Source organism: Macrobrachium nipponense, chromosome 14 (genome assembly GCF_015104395.2).
Source record: "Macrobrachium nipponense isolate FS-2020 chromosome 14, ASM1510439v2, whole genome shotgun sequence".
Classification (NCBI taxonomy): domain Eukaryota; kingdom Metazoa; phylum Arthropoda; class Malacostraca; order Decapoda; family Palaemonidae; genus Macrobrachium; species Macrobrachium nipponense.
Genome location: NC_087207.1, coordinates 98,310,108 through 98,310,989, shown reverse-complemented (window position 1 = coordinate 98,310,989; position 882 = coordinate 98,310,108). Strand labels below are relative to the sequence as shown.

The 882-nt window shown below is 36.8% G+C and overlaps 1 protein-coding gene across 1 annotated transcript in view; it reads right to left on the bottom strand.

Annotated features, from left to right (window-relative positions):
* The window catches only part of LOC135226313 (proline-rich proteoglycan 2-like), a 4,565-nt gene extending 3,961 nt beyond the window's left edge, over window positions 1–604 (bottom strand). The window contains exon 1 of the mRNA XM_064265753.1: window positions 560–604. Coding sequence (XP_064121823.1) covers window positions 560–604 — 45 coding nt within the window. The remainder of the gene's footprint in view (window positions 1–559) is intronic.
* Window positions 605–882: the final 278 nt, after the last annotated feature.

Sequence of the window (882 nt, the reverse complement as noted above, 5' to 3'; positions counted from 1 at the left end):
GCAAAAGGCTCGATTAGCCAGAAATGGATATGAACACAACAGTACAAAAAAAACTTCACCTACCCTCTCCCTCCACCTCCACTTCCACCCCCTTCCTCTTCCTTCCCTCACCTCTCCTCCCCATCCATTCTCTCTCTCTCTCTCTCTCTCTCTCTCTCTCTCTCTCTCTCTCTCTCTCTCTGAATGTTACTTCAGTTTAAGTATATTTTGTACGATTTTTTTTATCTATCCATCTATCTAATCTAATAATAATAATTTACAATGTTGTTTATATCTAACGATTCACTATGTTGTTACCTGCCTATGAGTACGTTACGGAATTACGCAATGACAATTTTACCAAAGTACGGTACGGTAGTTCAGGTACGGAAAAAATGTGCAAATTCCGTACTGTACTACCTTACCTTAGGCATGGATATATTACTTTTGGTCTACGTTGAAAACAAGGGAACAATATTAATTAATTATTAATAATAATAACCAGTAATACAGCATTTTTTTTTTAGTTTTTTACTATTATTTATTTACACTCAGGGCATCAGACATATGCTTGTATTACGAAGGTGAAGAAGAGATGGCCGCCTAGGAACATAACTGTCGGCATGGTAGCAGAAATCCGTTTGTCACTCAACTTTTCAACTTTTTTTATTTTAGCAAAGAGAGAGCCGCCAATTGCCTACAGATTGGTTTGAATAGGTAACTGGTTACAGTTGCTCTATGTGTTACAAATAAAAATTGAGCATTTTTACCGGACATTCATTAGAGTTAAAGCCTTGATTATAGCGAAAAATTATAGCAAAATCTCGTACTGATACCAGTCTTCATTACAGGGTTATTGACCAAAAACGTGACTGCACTGTCTGTGAAACCCACAGTAAGAGA